We start from the raw sequence: 22,882 nt of genomic DNA, 5'->3' as shown, positions 1-22,882 counted from the left end.
CGTCAACAGATTGGACGCTTCGTTACATTTGGCTCTGTCCGCTTGTCCTCAAGTGGCTTATCTTAGGATGAGCACGTCGAGACGGACAAGGGACTGGTCGCAAGTTGAGGCAAAGAAACGCTGCTTGAACATTTTGCCGTGTTCTTTTTCTCTTCTCTAATGACAGGAAGCGTCAGAAGCATCAACAAGGCGGAACCCCCCATTCGCCCCGTCCCTCCCCTGCCCAGAGCTCGTTCACAAGTCAACAAGTGTTCAGCGAACAGCAGCCAGGGCGGAGTTCCCTCCCAGGCTCGGCCAAGACCGATCCCCCGATTGCGCCACGAGGTTCCCCCAAAGTCGGCAGGAAGACGAGCCGGAGTTGCCGGCGCTTTTTCCCGCCGGCAGCGCTGAGTCACTCTGGCTGACCCGCCGGTGACTTGCGCGTCTGGGAAAGACATCGGAAACGCAAACAGCAAGTTGACAACAACTTTGGGAAGGTCCTCCTTCACATCCCTGCATGTGTCTGTTAGCGTGCACTCAGGGCGGACACCGACGCACTCTAAAGTGGCCATTCCCACCAAAAGATGCATTTCTGCCCAATCTCAGCATGTGCTCTTTGATTAAAAGGCCAAACAATGGCCACGCCGCCCCCGACCCACTTGTACATTTTGGGAATTGCCTGCTCGATTACAGAACATGGGAGCGACGAATGGCGTCACGTGTTTTAGAACGTGGACGGACAAAGTAAACCAAGACCATGATTCACTCAGCCATGCTGAGCGCGCGCAGCTGTGTTATGACGGCACGCATCGTAAACACGCACATAATGGGGATTTAAATTTTTATTTTTGAAAGGAACTCACTAATATGGGACAGCTACTTTTAAAAGACGGGAAGCGTCCAATTCTTCTTCTTTGTTGTTCATTTTCAAGCGTGCTCATCAGAGTTCGGCTCGAGGTCGGGCGGGGGTGCGTTGGGGCGAGGGCAGGGTTGAATTGGCGCGAGAGACAACAAAGACGAGACGACAAATGAAGAGGCCCGGCGCAAAGCTAATTGTAGGGCAAAGCTAGAGACAAGAGGAGGTCACATGACGCAAAGAGCCACAAGAAGGCGGGCAGGCGGGGCGGGGCGGGGCTGCCGTGACTGAACGAAGGGTGTGGTCTTTTCCTAACCGACCTCGTTAGGGCTCCAAAAAAACAGAACGAGTGACTCACCTTCAAAGTGAAAACGCTCTTTCTGTGGAAATCCTTCCTGAAGACACAAAATCAGAATGAATCAACCATTTGAAAATAACAATCAATCATTTCGGATTGCAATCAACTCAAGTGGCGACCTGACATGTTTACGGTGGCCGTGTGACTTTTGCAAAGCCAACAACTGAAAACAACTGTTGGATGCATCTTGTGATTTCTTGTGAGAAGACCCCGTCGCCATGGCAACCTGGAGTACACATCCTATCTGGACTGTGGTGCGTGTGTTTTGAGGTGTGTTTGAATGTGAAACGCAGCTGCTCCAGCTGCACGCCGCCTCCTTCCCTGCGGCCAACGCCAGGAAGTGTTTTCCAGAGAAACTCCCGCCGGACGTCATATGAGGGAGTCCCGGCCCCGCAGCCAGCATGCCCGCCTGAGTGCGTGCGAACCCGCCTTTGGCAGCAGCGCCGCGACTTGGCCGGCACCGACTTCCCTTATTGTCTCCGACATGAAAGCTGTCTTGAGGACTCGCAAAGGCCATCCATCAATCTAAGCAGGGCTGTCCAAAGCACTTTTCTTCCGAGGGCCGCAAACGGAAAAATGGAAATGTGCAGCGTGTTGGTTTGCCACTCAAAATATGTCGTTTCAAGAGCTCTTACTTTTATCACGAGTGAGTTCTGGTACTTAAGTTCAGGGTGTGAGTACTGGATAGTGCAGTGGTGTCAAAAGCTTCAAATCTTTTTTTTTTTGGATTTGATTTTTGTGAGTCTCTGAGTGGCTTTGCAGCTGCAGCTGCAAAGCCTTCAAAATAAAAGTATTATTGATGTCAGCGCGTCTGCGATCGGCATCAGGATGCAAAAAAAAAAACGTCTCCGGTTCCTGCACGCGCTCCAGATGTCAGACAGTCGGGGACACTTAAAGAGCTGATGACTTACGTACATCCGAAGGGGTCACGGATCAGCCATCCGGCCGCTCAGGCCTCGCTCGGGCCTCCGCGCCACGCCGCGCCTTCCGGCTCCTTGTCCGCGTCCTGGCGCTGTTGTGGCGGTTAGCGGAGTTATGGTTAGCGTTCAGCCTCCGGTCAGCATCATGGCAAATTAGCAACCATCTGGAGCAGATTACGCTTGTGTTTAAAAGAAGCCACTCACTTTTTCACAGCTTTCTCAGCAGCAAGTTGGAGCAGAAGGAAACGACTCTAGAAAGGGGGGTCTGATTTTAGAAAATTAATTAAAGATTTCAATCAATCAAGATATGACTTTCAATCTCTCAATTTTTTTTTAATGATGTCATTCACAAGGCTGGAGTAAAATAATCTTTCAAGACTCAAAAGTGCAGGTTGCTGTTTTCAAACATTGGCAGCAAAAAGGATCAAATTTGGAGTTTTTGTGGTTGATTACTTTCTGCCGCTTAAATGAATCTGGAGTTGTGCAATTTTTTTGGGCCTGCCTAGCAAGCCGTCAGCAAACCGAGTTCTGTGCCACGGCTCCCGACGCCAGCAGCTCGCTGATGACGTCATCAGTGTAGGCCAAGGCATCTCGAAGCACCTGCACCGTGTGTTGGCCAATCACAGGCGGGGGCATAGGATCACCGTGGGAGAAGCCGCTGTAGCGAACCGCCGGACCTGAGCCGCAACGACATCGCGTGACAAGTCACGTGACGCTTACATCCGACTCTTCACGCCTGACATTTGGAAGTCATCTTGTTTTTTTGTTTCTGTTTTTTATTATTTGTGGCTTTTCTACAGTACGCCGGCTTGCCCGCCGTCTCAGTGGCGCCACCTTGAGACGGCGCCAAGCTCAACTGGAAGCTATGAAAACGCTAGCACCCCTTTAGCTTGTATCACTAGCTCCTCCTAAATCATCATTGACACTGGGAGAAAAGAAATATTAAAGAGTAGCACTAATGAGCTCAAGTCTTTGCATGTGTGTGTGTGTGTGTGTGCGTACGTACTAACCAGGCACAGTGATGCGTCCTGCAGTGGGATGTTCCATCTCCTGCATGAGCCCGTTGTGTTTCACCTGCACACACAAACACAAGTTAGAGCTGTCAATGATAGAATTTTGACTTCAGGACTGGAGGCGCTGGGCGAGAACCGGTCCCGAGTGGGGTCCGTCGTAAGCCGGACTGAGGGGCTGTCGTGTAAGAAAAGAAGATGAGTGACAGCTGGCGGGTGTCGAACGGGAGCGAGTCCAGATGTGTTGCAGATGTGCCAGAAGCAGCATTCACGTGCACGCAAGACGACAACAAAGTCCAAATGTTTTGGACACTCACACGAGCGGCTTATATTCCTAAGTGACTCACCAGCTTTAAGTGTGTGTGTGTCTGATTACATGCATATGTGTGTGTGTGTGTGTGTGTGTGTGCCACACTTGCTGCTTGTCATGCAGGGTATCATTACATCCATATGGCCGTCTCTCTCTCTCTCTCTCTCTCTCTCTCTCTCTCTCTCTCTCTCTCTCTCTCACACACACGCACGCACACACCTTGTACTTCTCAAAGGCTTTCCAACTCGTCGTGCGAACAAGTCCAAAGTCATTGTGAAGGGGGCGAGATGTGTGTGACGTGCAAGAGTCATCATCTTCTTCCAAAGGCAGAAACCAAGATGATGACGAGAAGGACGAGGATGACGACTGCACTTTACTTTTCCATCCATGGCTGCTCTCAGGCATGCGTGGCCGCCATTGTAGCGTGCGTACGTTAGCGACCGAGGCCAACTCCGTCAATGACTTCTTCACCTTCGTCTCTTTTCACGCCTTCTCTTCCGCTTCCCCCCCCACAACCCTTTGAAGCCAAGTGTGGCGGTCCATTAAGTCGACTAAGCAGCCCCCCCGGGAGCGTGCGGGCCTGCTGTTACATCACGTCAGCGCAACATCAAGGCGTGGGAGGGGAGGGGCGGGGGGGGGCGCGAGCGCGCAGCGACGAAGATCTGAGGTTGCCTGAACCTGCTGCTCTGGCTTTGACCTCGCCTATCAAAGCAGCTGCGCGTATGCATGTGTTGCATAAAGCGCATGAATTATGCTCTTCATCACAGGACGGCTTTGGCTTGCCAAGCGGGACTTCCGGTCCCCCTCACCGCCGTCGCTTCTTCACCTCCGAGGTGAACCCTGACCTGCTCATCCAACATCCTCCCACGTCTTCTGCTTCTCAACCGGTGGTTTCCTATCGGTGAGACCCATTTTTGGAAAAGTTACGAACAAATACAAGGATTTGTTCAAAAGGAGCCTTTGAAATCTTGCACGTGACCTTCGCCAGCGAGATTGCGGCTTGAAGCAATAAGCTTTGCGAGACGTTTGGGGAACGATGGAAAAGGACCAAAACCCCGATGGCCAACTAGACCGGTTCAGAATCACGCAAGACCTGGGCCAGCTTCCGGAACCGCTCAGACACTCCGACGGTGGCGCCGAGCCCGCCCGGATGCGGCGTGTCCTCACGGCGGTGTCGCGGGCGTCACATGACGACGCCACCTTACAGCTTTGTTGCTATCGGGCTTAACGAGCGTCAAAAATAGAGACTCGGCTTTGTCTGCCGCTCTTTGTATTTCGGTATTTGAGCTCGTTAGCGGCTCCCGGTTACATAAAAACACCTTTCAAACTTCCAAAAATAATCCAAAGAGCCCGACCGCTTTTGTTTGCCACTCAGCCGTCCCGATGCCCGGCCGTCTGTTTGTGGTGTCACAATTTAATTGGAGCCTCCTCCCTCCTCCGCCATCTCCATGGGAAAGTATGCAGACACATTTTCATTTCATTACATGCATTCCTGCGCGGCGCTCTCAAACGGAGGCCGAAGGTCCGATTCCCCGGAAGCTCGTTTTACTTGCGGCGGTCGGGGCCTCGTCAGGTCGCCTGAACGCTTCCCCGAGAAATCAAACTGGAATTTCTTTTCCGTTTGTTTTCCCGCTTTAGATGCGCCTCCTTCAGGTTAGCGGCTGGCTAGAATAGCGGGCAGACTCGATTTAACGATGGAGATAAGTAAGCGTGAAGGTCAACATGAACTGACTCTGGAGCTTTTGCTTGGCCTGATCACGGCGCGTCTGCTTGTGTGATCAGATTTCGCCGACGGATGTTTTCCCCTCGCAGAAAAAATGTCACGTTCAGGCATTTTTTGAAGGAAAACAAAAATGATCCTTCCAAATTTGTCACGGTGCTTCTGTGCTTGGCAGGTCAGCGGGAGTCACGGAGACGTTGGCTTCTCGTTCCACCGCAGAAGCCCATGAAAGATTCTTCGATTAGCATGTTAGCATCATGCTAATTTCGGGCAAGGAAGGATTTTTAATTGACGGCATAAGAAGGCAGGTGGCCTTTTGCCTGCAGATGATCTGAGGCCGCTATCGATGCTCCGTCGGCTTCTTTCCAACGAGTCATTATCTTCTTACATCACATCCTCCTCCATCCGCACTGATTGGCAAGCGCACTTGCGCATGTCACCTAACTTGCGTGGCCTCACGGTGACCCGTAGCCACTTTGTGGATTCTGGCGGGCCGGGATCGCCATGGCAACTGATGGAGCGGGATCAGCCTCGTAAGCCTCTCATGTTTTCACTCGGCTCCAAACATGACGCTTGCCGTCCAGCTGTTGCAACACCTCGTCTCCGTCTTTGACCGTCAAGTCCGGCGCCCCTGAACGTTCGATGGCTCTCCTCAACTTTAACTTTCACAAAAACAATCTAGATCCAGCTTTGCACTTTCTGGATAATCCACCCCTACATGACCCTTGACCCAGGAGGGCAAGCAAGTGCGGCATGTGGAGAAGAAGAGCAACAGGCGTCCTCTTTGGGAAAAGACGCCAAGATCAATCTTCTCCTAAAATAAACCCCGCGTGACGCAAGCGTTCCTGACGGAGCGCACGCTCATGAACACGTCAGTGTCAATGTTCTCCGAGGAGCTAATTGAAGTACGAGTGTCTTTGGAAATAAACACGCTGCCTCCAATTAGCGTGAAACGAGAACAGGTCGTTCAGGCCTCGGCGGAGAGCCAACAAGCCAAAAATGATTTGTTCCTGTTCCTGCAACGCCGATTGCCGACAGGTGAACAAACACACGTGCAGCTGACCATCAGCAGACAAGCAAGAGCTCCAGCGAAGACTTTCTTTTTTTTTTTTTCTTTTCATAGCTGACAAAAAAATGTCCTATTGGGGAGATGGGAATGACGAATGATTGGGAATGTCGAGACCACATAATTCACTCTTCCTGCTGTCAAACAGCGAGCCGAGCAAAAATTGTTCACCTTGATCTACGAGCTCCGTTGCAACCTCCGAACAAGATGTGAGTGGGGGATGACGGTGTGAGGTCCCCGCGACCCAAGAACTCACTGGAAGCCACCATAGCAACATTTTACTGCAACTTCGCTTTATTTGACAGTTTCCAAACTGTAATAAAATTTATTTATAGCCGCCGTGTCCAAGCGAAGAGGAGCACACGGCTGTATTTCAAAGAGGAGGCGGAGCTTGTCGCAGGTTGAAGGGCCCAAAAAAAGGCATGAGGAGCACCGCCGGCCCTTGAGCAAGGCAGTCGGCGGTGCAGGCTGAGCAAAACTGCGTTGCTTGTTTAGCTGCGGCTGATTTACGTTCAACTTCCACTTCGGAGTTGTTTAGCTTTGGCCTCTGGGCGTCAGGATATGAGAGCCATATTTAGCTGCATATTTGAGGTGACAGCTACTGGATGGAGGGCTTGCGCTCATAAAAGGGAGTCGCCGCCGCTGACCTTCAGGGAAACAAAAAGTGGAGGAGGCCAGCACGGACCCAATGTCATCAAACTTGGAAGGTGAAGGGGAACGCGAAAGAATGTCCGACGTGACACCACGAGCATCAAGGCGGGGTTCTGATGAATTTGCCATTTGTGGAATATGAATCAAGCAGATTAGGCCATCTCTTTGAAAATTGAAAAAGTGCCCCCAGACTCATACTGCCGGCTGTAAATAAAGTCACCGAGGCCACAATCAGGCCCACGGCTAGCATTCGACTTTGAGCGTCGGCGCTCCAACACGCAAAGCTGAAGAAATGGAAAAAGAAAATGTCTGACACAGAGAGGCGGATGAAAGCGAAGAAGAGGAAGCAGTGAGCGAGAAGGACGCGGCCAACAGTGACGCGAGGCCAGGACGCTCGCCAAATGACTTCCAGACTTTTCTTTGGGGCGGCCTCGTCCCCCCCCCTCGACTGCCAGAAGCCTCTACGGCGCCGCCAAAACACACCAGACACACACACACAGGCTGTATTGGGAATCCCTCCCTTCCTGTGCATTGAGTGACTTGTCCTTTTTGTAGTAGTGTTTGAATATAAATCAGAAGCAAGCAAACGACAAAAGCGCTACAAAACCAACAAGAAATTCCTGCCTTGCACCACGACGGAAAGATTCTTCCCTGACGTCTTTTTTTGCACACCTGACCAACGCTTTGGCTGAGACATCCCAAACAAAAGCGATCATGGCTTCGCAGACTGTGAGACATGAGTCGGGGCACGAATTCTCTCTGAGGTGTGTCTCGATCCGCGAGGAGGGAAAAAAAAAACAAACAACAATGTCGTGATGGCGAAAACAAGTCGGCGCCTCTTGAGGCAGATGAGCTGCCGTGAGACACGCACACGCAGGCCGTCACACGCGCCCGCTGAATCATAGCCTCTATACGAGCACGCCGCCCGCCATGCCAGGTGGCGGCGGGAGCTGTTGTCCGCAAAAACGTTCGAGTCCAACTTGTGGCAAGTCTCACAACATTCCGGAACATTCTGGACACGCTAACATGTTGCTGACGAACATGTTAACATTAGCATGTTGTTTACTTTAACCTCTTCAACATGCCACACACTCACACACACACACACACACACACACACACGAGACACACACACACCAAATGTCCTGTTGCTTTGTTCTGCACATACATGGATGCACGCACGCACACGCACGCACGCACGCACGCACACGCACACACACACACACGCACACACACACACACGCACGCATGCACGCACACACACGGAAGGGCGATGAGTTTGTGTCAAGTGTGAAGTGACTCATGTGGATTTGCTCCCATTTGAAGGGAAAGTGGGAACACGCGCACGCACACGCACACACACGCACACGCACGGGCACGCGCACACGCACGCCCTCACCTGCGGGTCAGAGAAGACCTCCCGGATGCTGTTGATCGGTCCAATGGGAACGCCCGAGCCTTCGAAGCGTCCCAGCCAATGTGTTGTGGTCTCTTGCAGAAACCTAAAAAAGGGGGCGGGGTCAGACTTGTGCAGCTAGCTTCAAGTTGGGCGCGGAACTTTTCATGTTAAAAAATGGGAACGAGCAAAGATGAGCGATGCGTAGCGCGTACCTCTGCGCCAGCGTGCGCACCAGCGCTTGACGGTTTTGGACTCGTAGCTTGTTGGTGGAGTATCGAGGCTGCTGACTGAGTTCTGGGAGTTGCAGAACCTGGAGACACATCCACTGTGGTCACCGTGATGACTACCAACGTCGTACATGGCGCCCGAGGGTCAACGTACGTGACATAAGTTGACAAACTGCTGGTTGTTTCCCGCTGCTATCACCACGTGACCATCTTTGGTTTTGAAGGCCTAACGCGCACACAGGAAGGTGACAATCTTGAAAAGTGGTTCACCAACATTTCGCCATCTCGCCAAAGAAAGACGGCGGAGGGGAGTTAGCTCACCTGGTAGGGGACGATGCTTTCGTGGGCCGTCCCCCAGCGCCTGGCCTCCTTCCCGCCGTTCAAAAAGTTGGCGGCAACATGGCTGAGGCACGACACCTGCCACACACAAGCACAAAAAGGCCTCAGCGCCTCATCCTAGCCCAACAAATCCCGCCAGAGAGATTCGGGAGCCGGCGAGGCATGATGGAGGGGGGGGGGATCCTGTGACTTCATGACGGCGCGCGGTGGGAGCCTTTTGAGGATGTTGACATAAACGATCTGGTTTGCATTTGCGGCCACTCGCGTTTCAAGTCTGCGCTCGCGTGGAAGCAAAAAAGAAGAGGAGAAAGAGGAAGACGAGGCCCGCGGCGTGCCAGCTGAGTGGACGCGACGCCACATGTGAGACAAACCGCTGCTTTGAGGCCGACATGAGAGCCGAGCCCGGCGCGGCCGCTTCTTTGCGGCAGCGCCGTCGGGATGACGAGCGTCACGCTGCCGCTTTGACACGGAGGGGGCGGGGTCTATCCCAGCTGACATTGGGCGCGAGCTAGATCAACAATGGTGCCAATAGGCTAAAGCACAATTTCCAAAGTAAAGCTGGCCGGCTGAATATTTTGCAATAAATGCGCCTTTCATTTTCAAACTGTGACTATTTTAAATATGACTATTTTTGAAAAAGACAACTTTCTTCTGCTTGTTTTTTTCCATCTCAACTATCTGTTATTGTACCATGATGACTTCATCTTGGGAGGCGACCTTTTCATTCCTGTGGCACATTGAAGTGGACAAGTTGGACATCCCTGATTTCGTGCCTCCCTACCGTGCAAGATGGTGAAAAAAATGTTCCACAACTCACTTAACCATAGTTCCTTGCAAACCTATTAACATAGTTAATAAAAAATAAAAAAAATAACAAAAGCTAACATTGATCAAATTTTTGGTGATGAAATAAAAAAATTTTTTTGAATGTCAAATAACTGGAACTTCAACAAAAACACTATAAAGGGTGAAATTATCCTTCGTTCTAGTCTTTTAGGGCTGAGTATTGATTTGATTTATTTTTGTTTACAGCTCGGAAATCTAGCACGGTGGGGGGGTGCAACGGTCAGAGGTCAAACCTCAGACCGGACAGCGTGCTGCCGGCTTGCAACATAAAACAGGTTTTTAAACGCAATGCTGTTGCACAAACGGCACGCTTCGACGCCACAAATCAAACGCACCATGGGAGACGCCGGAGTCTGGGAAAGGAACGATAAGCCCTGATTTGTTTGGATGTGCAGCAAATATTGATCGGTGTGTTTAGACTCTCCCGAGCACCGGTTTACACACGGAGCACTCTTGGGGAGTCGTCCATCACACACACACAGACAGACACACACACGCACACGAGCTACCTGAGAGGATAGCAGGTCACAGTCAATGTGGGCGCCCCTCCCTGTGCGTTGGCGCTGCAGCAAGGCAGCCAGGACAGCGCCGTGCGCGTACAAACCGGTCGCCAGGTCAGTCATAGCTATGCCGGGCCGGACCGGATCGCCCTCCTGTTGGCGCAAAAGCAGCATGGTGGGACGTCTTGCTTGCGCATGGGCAAACGCAAGGGTGTCTGACCTCTGACCCTGTGATGTGCATCATCCCGGACAGGGCCGAGGCGATGGAGTCGTAGCCCGGCCTTTGATGGTGAGGACCCGTTTGCCCGTAACCTGCGCATAAGGAAGGTCACGCGGGGCGGCGTCTTCCGACCAATCCAAGTGAGGGTTGACATTTTGGACGTGGCTTTCCCCTCAACGTTTGTGCTAATAAAGACGAAGCTAAAGAAAAGAGGGCAAGTCGCCGACGCCATCTGGTGGCGCTTCTCGGCAGTGGTGCCACATTTGCCTTTTTGTTGTTTCAGGCCTTTTTGATTGTTGTGTATGTGCAACGACATTGACATGCACCTGAAATGGAGCAGTAGATGAGGGCCGGGTTCGGTCCGCTGAGCTGCTCGTATCCCAGACCCAAAGCAGACAGTTTGCCTGGCACAAAGTTCTCCATCAGTACGTCACACATGCCCGACAGCTGACAGCAATGCAGGCAAACAAACAAGGTTAGCTAGCGTGTCGTCAACATGCTAGCCTTGTCAACATGTTGGCTTGTTATCAACGCACATCGACCGTGTTTGAACAGTCGTGCGGGTTTTACTTAAACCATTTTAGAAAGGAGGTGGCAAAATGAATGCAAAAGCGATGGCTGAACGGACCTGGTGGACGACATGCACTCCTCTGGGATGTTTGAGGTCGACAGCAATGCTCTGCGGGTGAAGAAGAAAAGATGAAGACTGGCAGATGGCCAACCCCAGCAAGCCTGCTTCTTTGGGGTCCTACTTTTTTGTTGCGGTTGACGCTGAGGAAGTAGACACTCTCCGAACCCACAAAGGGAGGACCCCATGCTCGCGTATCGTCACCCGCATCTGGAGAGCGCCACACGCAACACTCTTCAACTTCGTGTGGAACAATTAATTGATTCAGCACATTTGTTTTCATTCATACTTGACAAATGATGCCCCGAGATGCTGGGCTGTGCGTGTCACCTGGTTTCTCCACTTTAATGACCTCGGCTCCAAGGTCTCCCAGCAGCATGGTGGCGAATGGGCCGGCCAGGACGCTGCAAACACACGACATATCATATCACAGGGGGCGCTTCGTTTATAACATTGCTCATATACAACTTTGGAAATGTGTGGCTGTACTTCATAGAATTTTGACATTTAATTAGTCTTTTCAGTCGTGTGCATGCAGTTGACATTTGATTCTTCATTTTGCTCATTTAGGCCAGCAAGCTTGAACAACTATTACCGGGTCAGGTCCAACACTCTGACGCCGTCCAGTGGCCGCCGGTGGTCACCACCTGCAGATGAGTTGAGAACTTTATTAGACTTTTAGTTGCCGGACTTTAAACGGAATTCAACATCAAAAGTTCAGTATCAGGTTATAATGTGACGTTTTACGTTGTAATGTGAAAGAACGTGAATCAATTTAATGACCATAGCTTGCAATTTTGCAGTTTGAGTTTAAAAAGTAAAAGTAACTTTTCATTTGTCATGTTGATGGTAGTAACTTGACAGAACCGGAAAAACTCAGTGCTGCAGTGTTGTTAACTTGACACTCAGACCACGACACCTGCTTTCAATAACTGATCTCGATCCGTTTTAATGGGAGAAGTCAACAAAAAAAATAAAAGTTTCGCGCTTGTTTTGCGCAGGTCACTGTTGTCTTGAGGAGGTGCTCGTATTTTGGTTTCAACTCCCTCTAACTGAGCCGCGTTGACAGCAGCGTTAGCCACTTAGCTTTAGCGCTACCTGTTGCAGTTTGTGACAGCCGCCTCCCACCGGCCCAACTTTTGTCTCTTTTCCTCCCGAGCCGCAGCGACGCCAAAGCTGCTGAACAGACGCCCCGGAGGCCCTTCGACGACCAAACACACAACATTATTGCACTGGCTCGTTCGCCCGCGGCTAATGCTAACGTCAAGTTGACGTCGCCTCGGAATATTCGAGGTACTTCCGGGACATTTTTCCCCGTCTTGTGCCCGTTTACATCCATCCCTATGAAACAAATGCCTCCTTAAACTGGCTGGCCCGTTGCTGGGATACACCGACAAGCCCAAAGTGCGCTAATTTTCTTCCCTCTCATTGAACCACTCACTCACTTTTTTATCATGAAAACAAATTGTGAAAAAAAAGAGATTTTGTTTATTTGACAGTAATTAATTGTGTTCCGGTTGTAAGAATAATTTGAATGACGTTACCACGCCAGTCCGTAAATAGAGGCTCAATTGCGTCGGGTTTAAAAAAAGAGGACTCTTCATTGATTGAACATTTTAAAACAACACATTTCACATGTTCTTCTTTCCAAACTTAACAATAATACATTTACATAAGTTAAAACTAAAAAGCTACACACTAAACCTACATACAAAGAGCAATGGTGGTCAACATTCAACAAACATGTTCAAACAACATGCGGGTGTGTGTGGCATGCACGATCATCAAGACTTAAATGAGTCTTCATCTTGTTTTTCTCCTTGTGTTCACAATAGTTCTGGAATGCTCTTCTGAAATTTAAAAATAAAATAAAACTTGCAAGAGCTCATGAGTCAATATTTTGGTGTTCAGCGCCCCCTAGCAGGTGGACGTCTGCATGGGAGTGGCCAACCCCAGATACTCGTGGTTCTGAGCGGCCGGCACAAACAAAGCGTCGGGCGGTGCCGGCCCTGGCAGGAAGTCAGCCTGGTAGTCGGGGTTGTCCAGGCTGGCGGCACGGGGCAGCGAATTTTGTGCCGTATTCAAGTATTCGGGTCCGTGTTGGACTCGGGGGCCGGCCTTTGTGTCCTCCTGTGAGAAGGGAGCCCAGGCAGAGCCCCAAAATACGCTGGGATCTTGATAGTTGGGGTTGTGGAAGTCTGATCTCCTGCCGCCGCTACCCTCACCCTGGTTCACGTAGTCTGCAGCAAACATTTTCAGACCATATTCACTTGTCATGCATTTAGTTTAAGTCAAAGTCAAGGCTTTTGCAAGTTTTAGCCAAGTACATACGCGTGTGTGTGTCTTTACCTTGTCCACCGAGGTGGTCTTTGTCAAGCACATTTCCAGTGGGGTCGCTGATGTAGCGCATGGCGAGACTGTTGGCTCGCGCAGGATGAGCCTGCAGATGCAGAAATTAAGGTGTTGGAGCCGTATCATGGCGCTAAACGACCACCACCATATAGACGACTCTGTACCGCAGCGCCGCAGGGGGTCTCGCTATGGCCGCCGGGGCCTTTGAAGGGCAGCAGGTACTCCTCGGCGTCAACCATGTCGTCTGCATCGTCCGAACTGAGCAGACGCGAGTAGAACCTGCTGTCGGACGGGCTGGGCGGCTCGCACTGCGGGCGCGCACAAGCGTAGTCAGAACAAATTCAACTTGTATCGCTCTAGGCCAATGCTAATGCTCCAGCTAACCTACCTGCAGTACCAGGTACCTGCTGGGATCCCGCGCCATCTTGGAAAAGTCCACGATGAGTTCCCGGAAGCTGGGCCGACTGGACGGGTCGATCATCCAACCTGTGATGCACATGCTGTCATGTTCCTGCTTACCAGTGTGGCAAGTAATCGAGTAGAAGTATTTTGTTGCTGGACTTCACTTACACTTGACCATGAGCATGTAGACGTCGATGGCACAGATGGGCGGCTGTGGCAGGCGCTCGCCGCATTCCAGAAGCGACGCCACCTCGCCGGCCGGGATGCCGTCGTATGGCTTGGACCCAAATGTCATCAGCTCCCACACGGTCACGCCTATTAGGGCCGGGGGACTTGGTTGATTGACAGCTAGGGGCTTTTGAGAGGGGGAGGGGGGTGATGGAAGGCAACTCACCGTAACTCCAAACGTCACTCTTGTGCGTGTACGTCCACTGGAGGATGGACTCCAAGGCCATCCACTTGATGGGAACCTGAAGGAACAGCAAGTACCAAGTACAAACCAGCGAGACATCAGAGAAGCTGGTCGACCTGCTCAGGATTATAGCTTAGCATCACGCACCTTTCCTCCATCCGCGTGGTACTCTTTCTCGTCAGCCGTCAGAAGTTTGGCGAGACCGAAGTCTGTGATCTTGACGTGATTGGGGGTTTTCACCAACACGTTCCTGGCCGCCAGATCTCGATGCACCAGGTGGCGCTCTTCCAGGTAGCTCATTCCCTGCCAGAGGGAATTCCTCTGTCACCCGAGGAGGGTGGCGGCTGCAAGCGGCGGCTGCGAGCGGCGGCTGCGAGCGGCGCCTGCGAGCGGCGCCTGCGAGCGGCGCCTGCGAGCGGCGCCTGCGAGCGGCGGCTGCGAGCGGCGGCTGCGAGCGGCAGCTGCGAGCGGCGGCTGCGACCGGCGGCTGCGACCGGTGGCGCGGCTCCGCGGCTGGCCTACCTTGGCGATCTGGACGCACCAGTTGAGCAGCCACTGCGCGCCCACTTGTTCCTGGTGCTGCCGCACGAAGTCCAGCAAGCAGCCGTACGCCATCAGCTGCGTCACCAGCTGCACAGACGACGTCAGGCAGATTCCCAACAGGCGGCACACATGGGGGTGGTCCACGCTGGCCATCACGTACGCCTCCTGCCGGCCAAACCACCACGTTAGACACTCACGTTTGCATGCTACGTGCCTACCGATTTACATCTTTGAACGTGTGGTGTGTCATTTAACAAAGTAGAAGAAGAGCGAGACGGAACAACGGCGGTCATTTCCATTTCAACAGGTTAAGTTGATTCTTAAGTTGACTGGATGGAATTTCAGACCCGCTGCTTGGTTACAGTTCATTTGATGCTACCAATGCGCAAGTTATTGATACACGTGATGAAATGACCAACATATAGTAGTTAATTTCCCCGAGATACCACAAGATGGCGCCAAAGCAATATTTGTATATTACACACGGGAGAGAAAAAAAAGACAAGGATGACAAAGATCCACCTACCCCTGCTGACTGGCTCATGGTATCATAGACTTTATCAAGTACATATGAGGAAGAAGACAAAAAAACAAAGGCTTACATCCAGGATTTCCTTGTTGGCTTTTGGGGATGTAGCCTCTCTGAGAACTTTAATGGCAACTGGGATCTTCACGTCCTTGCCGTCAGGGATCCATACTCCCTGAAAGACAGCAACGCTCGCTTACGATCACTGGCAATACGCAAAGTGCTAACCTGCAAAGTAGCCACGTCTTACTTTGAAGACAGTTCCGAAGGCTCCGGAGCCCAGAACCCGGATCTTCTTAAGCTCCGTCTCCTTCAGAATCCATAGCATAGCCTGGTTAGGGGCCTGGCCGCTGGGGGTCAGTGGCTCCACTAGCTGCACACACACACATTACAGCATTTTAGTGCCATTTGAAATTATGATTTTATTTTTTTCTTTGGTGCCAACTTTATGTCGAGTGGAGGAGTTTCATCTGGACAAAAGTAGTGCTCTGTCATCATCTTACGGTACTGCCAAAATACCTCTCTCTCCTGCAGGAGGCGTCGGATGGTCCTCCTCCTCTTTATTTGGCGTCGCCGCAGCAAGACGAAGATGACCAATGATAAGATGACGACGAGCAGGAGCCCAGTGACCACGCCCACCGCCAGCGTGGAGTGCTTGACAGCGCTGATGGAGGACACAACACAGAAAAACACCTTGAAATTTTTCTACGAGGCACAAGTGCCGCAGGCGTGTCAAACATCATGTGGTCACCACGTTACCCGGAGCATCCCGACAATCCTGGCCCCGTGCACCTGCGCACAAACACACAGAGACCCGCAAACGTCATTTCATTTGTGATTCTGTCCAAGCGCTTTTGGAAAATGCCTTCCAAATGAAGTTCTCCCTCTGATTACCCCTCAGAGCAGTTCTGGTGGCACGACTGGCAGTGGGCTTGGGCGTCAGCGTATTTCCAGATGGTGATGTCGCCGTCTCCCATCACGCCATGAGGGCAGCGCGACACGCAGTGGGGGCCATCTTGGACGTGAGCGCACTGGGAACATTGGTCGGGACCCTGCTTACACATCAGATGAAAATATTGCCTCCAAGTTAGCAAAAAGAAAAGGCAGACATTTTATTTAGAACTGACACATTATTTGCGAAAAAATATACGTACTTTTATACTATACTTTTTTTTAAATTACCCATTTTTAATTAAAAAAAATATTTTTTTCTCCAAAGCTTTTTGGGATTTTTGGGGTTATAATCTCCAAGTAAATAAGAAAAAGGGCAGAAATTTTATTCAGAACTGACACATTATTTTGCAGAAAAAAAAATATTTTTTTAAAAATACCCCTTTTTAATTAAAAGAAAAAAAATTCTCAAAGCTTTTCTGGATTTTATGGGGGAAAATCTAGCACATGGTGAAGAGCGTGTGTGTGACCTGTCCGTGGCAGGTGGGCGCGCCCTGGGTGGGGAGACACTCGGGGTGACATTCCACACAGCTTCCGTTCAGCGCCAGCTCCCTGGGCTCCCTGCGGACACACGGTCACGTAAGCGTGGGTTTGACGGATGGCGGCGGGGGTGAAAGGGGCGTCCTACCCCTGCAGCAGATTGCATGAGGCCACACAGCGCCCCCTACGCTCAAAATGCCGGCATGACATGCACATGGTGGGGCCGGGCCCCCAGCAGCCTTCTTGGGAGCACTCTGGGTCGCACGTGTGGTTCTGTTCTTCTGCATGACAAGACAAGGATGCTCTATTCATCAAGGCCAGACTCATTCCTTCCTTCCTTCGCCGCCATTTCCACCAGGCCTCTTTGCCCATCGCTGATTTTTAGATAGCGGAGTCGTCAGCGAAATGAGGGGAACATAAACTCACGGCAGAGTTGCGGCGACGCCACATTCCTCACGGTGACCATTTGGTCTGGAGATCGGAAGAGGCGAGTCCACTGGTCGCTGCGTGTGTAGCAGAGCTGAGGGTTGTCCTTGAGCGTCACCTTTCCGGCGCTGACCTCCTTCAGGGAGCGCAGACCCAGCCAGCGGAGGTTGTGGGCCCTCACCACGGCCAAGCTGTGTTGACTGAGGACACACACGATGACAAATACGGGCGTCGGCTGAGTTGCCACTTGCCGTCTCGGCCGCGCTGCCACTTGCCGTCTCGGCCGCGCTGGCTGCTTACGCTCGTGTGGTTCTGCCGCGGATGATCTCCAGGTTCTCGAAGACGGCGAGAGACGTCAGGTTCTCAGGCCACGCCTGGATCAGCAAAAATCCTGCAAAGGTCCAGCGACCATGCTAACGTGCTTTGGGAAACAAAGCAGTGAGGCGGTCCAATCGGGCTTTTCAGCTACCTGTGATTTCCTTGACAGTCCGGAAGTATTCCAGCTTGGCCGGGTCCATCGGCGGGATCTTGTAGTGGGCATCTCTGTGAGGACCAATCAGAAAGCATTAAAAAAGCATAACAATGGGGGACTGAAACCTAAGCAAAGCTAGCAAATGCTAACAGCTAATGCTAACAGCTAATGCTAACGGATACGCCGCTATGTTTCCGCCAACGGACCCGGTGAAGGAGGTCTCGATGAGGAAGATGTCACCGTTGATCTTGGTGCAGTTCTGGAAGAACTCGATGTTTGAGGCGTTGATGGCAATGGTGTTGACCAGCGCGCCCACACCCACACCGTCGCAAGCTGCACGGCACAAAAGCGCATACACAACGTGGATGTGTGGCGAGAGGGCCCGCTCATTTTCTTGCTTTTTTGTTTTATGCTTTTGCTACCTTTGGGACAAGCTCCCTCACAGGTGCGGCAGCGCTGGACGCCGTCGTCGTTCACTTCGAACATGCCGGCGCCACACGTGCGTACGCACGAACCTCCCGTCACCACGTAGTTGCCTGCACGCGTGCACACACACAAAAACACACATTCGTGTGGCAAAGTGGAGGTGTCCACGGGTGTGCCGGCACTTGAGTCTTACGCGGACAGGCCTTGACGCAGCTGGCGCCATAGGTGAATTTAGCATTGGGGTTGTTGACGACTTGATGTGTCTTGAGGTCGTAGAGCTTCTCGGGGGGGCAGGCATCTTTGCAGGTGCCGTTGTCATTAAACAGCCGGCAGGCCTGAAAGCAAAAGCGCCGTCAAGCTAGCAAGCTAGGGCGGCTAGCAGCAGTGGCGCCTCAACACTGACCAGGCAGTCGGTGGCCCGCGGGCCACTGCAGCCCGCCGCGCAGTGTTCGTTGCAGCAGTCGCTGGGTTTGGGCCCGCGGCACCTTCGACTGCACTGCTCGGCGCACGACAACTTGGTGACTGCGGACCGAGATCATCGACAACTTCAATAAGTCCACCTTGGAAAATGCAGGGATGTTCAAAGTGTGTGAATCCCTTTACATATCTGGCAGTGTTCCGGTCCGGCCGCCCAGCATGAGCCGTTGATGCATGAGGGATGGCAAGGCTCACCTGCACAAAAGGTGCAATCAGACACAAAGGCGGAGAGAAAGAAGAGCAAGCGGCGGCGTCACGTGGTCGCATGCGTACATTTGCGCGCAAAGTCGTCCTTCTTAAAAAGCATGCTGGGATTGCTGCTTTTGTCCACCACATCCCACCACTGGATGGAGTCCATGTTGCACAGCAAGGGATTATGGCTCACCTTCACTCCTCCTCGAAGGATCTCTGAAGCACAAAAAGCATTCAGAGAAATGCCAGAAGCATCCAGAATCGGGACCTCACCGGTCAAGTTGCTGAGCTGCAGCTGCGCCAGCCCACCCGTGAAGTTCAGCGCACCGGCCGAGTGGTTGCGGTTGTAGTTGGACATGACCAGCAGGGCGTACTTGCCCTCGTACAAGTTCTGACCTCGGATCAGCTTCAGGTTGTGTAGCGGGACGGTGCGGGCCTCGTTCATGGCCACCAGCACATAGCCGCCCACTTCCTGGATGGACTGAAGACAAGCTGCGTGAAGGAAAAGTCTCGGCGGGCGAGTCCGACGGTGCCGCCTACCTGCAGGAAGGAGAGGTTCTGGTGGTCCAGGGTGTACGTCACCTCCAGGTTGTCCAGGACCACCGAGCAGTTGCTGTACATGCGCACCATGTTGTCATAGTGGTTCTCGCGCGTGCCCAGCAACGTTAGCTGGTTGCTCATCCCCTGACACACTGACACACACACACACACACACACGCACACGCAGAAATGAGATAGCAGAAGGTGCAAGAATCAACCACCGGATCTGCTTTTGCTGACATTTTTGTTCCCTGCTGTGCCTCGATATTTTTCTCATGGGAAATAGATATACCGAGGTTGGCCGGCCTAAACTTTCAAGTCATGTGATGTGTAGCCGTGAGTGTACGACTACGTGAGAAGACAAGGAAGTTGTTTGGTTGCTGCGTGGCTGGTGGAGCGTAAGGAATGAAATCTTTCTGGATCTTGCTTGCCTCGGATCCTCAAAGAAGACACACCCCCTCGATGACACCTCTCAAATATTTTTCGAGAAGAAGCGCGCAAAATACACATTGTGGTTCTGTGGAATTGATCGGCTGACATTAGGTCAAGGTTTGACAAACACACGTGTGGAGGTACGCAAACATACACGCACACGCAAAGACATGAACAGAATCACGCACACGCATACAGGCAAACGATACACACTCGTAAACAATCACACACACACACACTTGTACAGGTCTTGTGAAAAATCTCCTTCAGTCTTCTATTTGTTGTTCAGCTCAACGCTAATGCTAAATGCTAACGCTTTCACAAAACAGACAATGCACACACAGCCCCCAAATTCTGCATGAACGCCGCAGTCATGACAACAAGTCCTTTAGGAATGTGTGTGCGCTCGCAATTAGCTGTAACGACGCACTAGTCACTGCTGTCAACAAACTGTCAGTGTCCACTCATGACTAACATTCAGGCCACCTCAACTTTGCCGGTCATGCCACCTGATGACATCATCAAATCTGATTTTGTGCGTGTGTTGAGGTTGATAGTGTTTTGCATTGTTAGCATTAAGCTAAACGGCCTTTCCTCGTGTTCTAAGTATTAGTGCTAACTGTTTAGTTTTCAAAAAAAACTTCAGCTGGGAGAGGCAAGCTTGATGAAAGTAAGTTGAGTTGACTTTGCTGACCTTGCCTGCAGCTAAACCATCAAAGGCCATTAAATCAAATTCAAATTTATCGACTGACACTTTTTGACTAAAGTGCTGTCATTGACTTATCGAACGCACTTAAAGCGGATCACAGGTCACATGCGCACTTCATGTCACAAAAACAACAACACAACGGCCTTGTGTGTTAATCTCTCACATGCGCGTGCACACACACGCATACACACTCACACATGCGTGTGAGGAATGTGTCAGCCAGCTGAAAACATTCACCAGCTTGATTCCCACCCAAATACACACACACACGCACACACACACACGCACACGCACACACACACACACACACACACTTGTGAACACCCAACAAGCGTGTTCCTGTAGACGAGTCAATTACTCCGTGTTAGCATGTTAACCATTAAAATGCACATATAGGATGCTCGCAGGCAAGCTAACATTTAGCACGCATGTGCGAGTAACTCTGATGAAGCGCACACTTTGTTCACTTTCGCAACATCGCACTAGTTCCAACATGTTCCGCAAAACACACACGTATGTGCGCACGCGCGCAGAAAGTGTCGGCACTTGTCAGTGAGAGTCGTCGCTCAAGCTCGCTGTCTGTACTGTGATGTAAGGGTTTTTACCTTAACACACACCCGCGCACACACACACGCACACACACGACCACACGCACGCACACACACGAGAAAGAAAGTTTGACACATAAACACAACACACACGGATGATGTTTTTCAGTTTTTTGCATCTTTGCCATTTTGCCGCCTTTTTACTGTGGCCACGTCCTACTTCTTGGGTGACCTGTGTTTAAGAGTTGACATTGTGACCTTTGACCTGCGCGCCGACAGGTTGAACATGTTTAATCCCGACAACGTGCACTGACCTCCACATTCCCAGGATTCCAAAACCAACAATCCCGCAGGCTGCGAGCACGGCTGCCAAGTGCTCGCTCACCTGCCGGTGCACGAGTCAACCACACTTAAGTCCGTGTCGCCATGGTTACCATGTGACTCGGACTATGTCTTTCCATTCTCACTCACAAGTAGACATAATAGTTATTTACTCACACGAATGGGCACAGACAAAACCCCCACACAAGCGGACCCACACAAACATGCACACACACGCAATTCCACATGAACACACATTGTCTATCGATTTACACACATGCACACGCACACACACGGAGCCAAGGTCATTCCCAGCCAGCGGAAGCTTCTCAAGGCTTCTAAGAAGACGCTTGTGATTTTCGTCTCGGTTCATCCAACATGTTAGCTTCCATCATCTACACTGTCAAATGATGAAGCAACTGGTCGCCGGCCAACGTCAAGACAAATGTAGACGAGGAACAGATGGGTCGCCATTCCTTTAGTCAGGCATTTTATTTGTTGGTGGTTGTTCTCGTATGTCAAGGCATTTGGGCTGCTTATGTGTGGAATGTTGATTTGTGAATTATATACAACAAAAATTGTTATATTGGAATTTATAACTCATTGTTTGTTATACTTTTTAGGGGGGTAATGTATTGAAATTACTCGTGGTAGCAGCACTATCAGTATCGGTGACTACTCAAGATTTGAATACTCGTACTGGTGTCGGTCTGGGAAAAAAGTGGTATTGAACGTCCTGATACTTATGCTCGCTCACGTAATCGGCTTAAGTGAGCGTGATGTGATTTTTGACAAAGTTCCAAGAATTCTTCATCATGACCGACAGATGTTTTTCGAATAGGTCACCTCACTCACTGTACTAGATGATGACGTCAATGGTGTCAAAGTAGTCGCTGAACTTGTCAAACCCGTGCATGTAACGCGTGGAATTGAGTAACGTAAGGTAACGAGAGGTTAGTTTGCCGGTCGTCGTACCTTTCCTGTCGGTTGGCGTGCAGAGCGCGTCCGGCATCAAAACCACAACAAGAACCAAATGAATAAAAAGACGAAGGCGAGCGAGAAGCAAAAAGTCCGCCGCGCCTCGGCACATCTTCACGTGCACGTGCGCGCCTCCACTTCCGCTAAAAGCCTGGTGAAGACCCGCACCACCACCAACTTGGACCGGTACCTCCACTGTGCACCATAACGAGACGACGACCAGCAAGGAAGAAGTTCTTGTCTGACACAAACCACGTTGTGACAACCTGCGCGCGCGCGCGCACACACACCTCTCCCCCGCCCTCTCGCTCATTTTCTCACAGTTCGCTTGGCTCCGTGATTTGATTGACAGCTGGCATGCTTTCAAAAGTAGAAAGTCATTAAAAGCACTAACTGGAAACTGTTTGTCTTTTCACGGGGTCACCACACTTTACCGGATTTATCATCATAACGTTGGCCCATTTCCTATTCATTGCTTTGAAAAAAATGTTTTCTTGTGTGCGAGCAAACAAATAGTTCCGTGGTTTGTGAAGAAAAATAGAGAAGGAGAGGAAGATGAAGGTGATGACGATGGGGGAGTAGACTAATGAGCCCTGCCGGCTTTATCATAAGAACGCTTGCATGAAATTTGATAATCTTCCCGTGCACCTTCCTCGGGGCAAATTG

The 22,882-nt window shown here is 51.2% G+C and overlaps 2 protein-coding genes across 2 annotated transcripts; both read right to left on the bottom strand.

The window, feature by feature from the left end:
• Positions 1-2,335: 2,335 nt before the first annotated feature.
• Positions 2,336-12,402, bottom strand: sugct (succinyl-CoA:glutarate-CoA transferase). The gene is made up of 14 exons (XM_088363296.1): positions 12,128-12,402; positions 11,625-11,676; positions 11,360-11,433; positions 11,154-11,239; positions 11,030-11,080; positions 10,728-10,848; positions 10,402-10,493; positions 10,191-10,334; positions 8,818-8,913; positions 8,651-8,722; positions 8,482-8,579; positions 8,270-8,372; positions 3,124-3,187; positions 2,336-2,790 (listed from the first exon to the last, which is right to left on the bottom strand). The coding sequence occupies exons 1-14, from the start codon at positions 12,366-12,368 to the stop codon at positions 2,627-2,629; spliced, it is 1,458 nt and encodes a 485-aa protein (XP_088219422.1). The 5' UTR covers positions 12,369-12,402; the 3' UTR covers positions 2,336-2,626.
• A 203-nt stretch (positions 12,403-12,605) lies between these two features.
• LOC148381055 (melanoma receptor tyrosine-protein kinase-like) lies at positions 12,606-22,494 on the bottom strand. The gene is made up of 27 exons (XM_088363283.1): positions 22,214-22,494; positions 19,229-19,380; positions 18,962-19,169; positions 18,770-18,904; positions 18,623-18,691; positions 18,423-18,541; positions 18,213-18,354; positions 18,016-18,129; positions 17,800-17,926; positions 17,591-17,664; positions 17,422-17,512; positions 17,122-17,321; positions 16,844-16,976; positions 16,686-16,776; positions 16,159-16,316; positions 16,024-16,056; positions 15,784-15,928; positions 15,515-15,637; positions 15,341-15,439; positions 14,718-14,903; positions 14,343-14,498; positions 14,178-14,253; positions 13,952-14,098; positions 13,770-13,867; positions 13,546-13,689; positions 13,379-13,469; positions 12,606-13,269 (listed from the first exon to the last, which is right to left on the bottom strand). Exons 1-27 carry the CDS (start codon positions 22,326-22,328, stop codon positions 12,947-12,949), a joined length of 3,549 nt encoding a protein of 1,182 aa, XP_088219409.1. The 5' UTR covers positions 22,329-22,494; the 3' UTR covers positions 12,606-12,946.
• Between the last annotated feature and the right edge of the window lie 388 nt (positions 22,495-22,882).

This window comes from Syngnathus floridae, chromosome 20 (genome assembly GCF_059516105.1).
Source record: "Syngnathus floridae isolate MCC-2025c chromosome 20, RoL_Sflo_1.0, whole genome shotgun sequence".
NCBI classification, from domain to species: Eukaryota; Metazoa; Chordata; class Actinopteri; order Syngnathiformes; family Syngnathidae; genus Syngnathus; species Syngnathus floridae.
Note: the sequence above shows the minus strand (reverse complement) of the source record. Positions and strands in the feature narration are given on the sequence as shown.